Source organism: Choloepus didactylus, chromosome 21, assembly GCF_015220235.1.
Source record: "Choloepus didactylus isolate mChoDid1 chromosome 21, mChoDid1.pri, whole genome shotgun sequence".
In the NCBI taxonomy this organism is placed as follows: domain Eukaryota; kingdom Metazoa; phylum Chordata; class Mammalia; order Pilosa; family Megalonychidae; genus Choloepus; species Choloepus didactylus.
The window spans coordinates 40271775-40272915 of NC_051327.1; the positions used below are offsets into that span (position 1 = coordinate 40271775).

Below are 1141 nucleotides of genomic sequence, written 5' to 3' on the forward strand. Positions count from 1 at the left end.
TAGGTTCATGTGTCAACTTGGCCAGGTGACCCAGCTGTCTGGTCAAACACTGGCCTAACAATTGCTGTGAGGACGTTTGAGGCTGGTTAATAAACCAACAGGCTGGTTTATTAAATCATCAGTCAATTGACTGCAGCTGTGACTGATGACTCACCGAAGGGCGTGCCTTCCACAATGAGAGAATGCAATTGGCTGGATTTAATCCAATTAATCAGTTGAAGACTTATAAGCAAGACAGATAGAGGACCTTCACTTCTTCTTTGGCTGCCCAGGGAAGAGTTTCCTGAGGAGTTTGTCGAAGTTGCCGGTTTGTTTCCTGAGGAGTTCATTGAACACGTTCGTCGAAGATCCCAGTTCATTTCCTGAGGAGTTCGTCGAAGTTGCCGGCTCGTTTCCTGAGGAGTTCATCAGACATCTTCCTTGGAGTTGACAGTTTGTTGACGGCTCTACAGAATTTGGACTCATGCATACCCACAGATGCATGAGTCACTTTTACAATTTGATAATCAGAGACACCTCTCATTGATTTTGTTTCCCTGGGGAACCCTAACTAATACAGGCCCTAAATAGCCAAAGCCATCTTGAACAAGGGGAACAAAGTTGGAGACTCACACTTCCCAATTTTAAAACTTATTACAAAGCTACAGTAATCAAAACAGTGTTGTACTGGCACAAGGAAAGAGAAATAGGCCAATGGAATCTAATTGGAAGCACAGAAATATACTAAAAATATAATAAAAGCTATGGCCAATTGATTTTTTTTTAAATCCTCTGGCCAGTTGTATTAAAGAAAAATTTTACGTGATTATTTTTTGCTACTCTGTTCTGACATGCTTCTTATGATATCAGAATCACCTGGATCAATGATAGCCAATGTGCACACTCTGTACTGTTTTCCACACACTGTGCCCAATTCAATATTATTGCCACTGCAATCATGGAAACCAGTTTTGGCCAACACAGCATAGTATTCTATTTCAGATTTCCTCAAGGCTGGGCAATTGTTGGTGAGGATGAACAGTTTCGCTTTGCCTTGCCTGATGGTTTTCAGAGTCTGCTTGTACCCCAGAACGTACTTTCCACTTTTCATAATGAGTTGGAGATTAGATTTGATCGACTCCAGCAGCTTTTTTGTGGCCAT

The 1141-nt window shown here is 41.6% G+C and overlaps 1 protein-coding gene across 1 annotated transcript; it reads right to left on the reverse strand.

Annotated features, from left to right (window-relative positions):
- Nucleotides 1–805: 805 nt before the first annotated feature.
- On the reverse strand, nt 806–1141 carry LOC119517247 (60S ribosomal protein L30-like). The gene has a single exon (XM_037813809.1). The coding sequence runs from the start codon at nt 1139–1141 to the stop codon at nt 806–808; it is 336 nt and encodes a 111-aa protein (XP_037669737.1).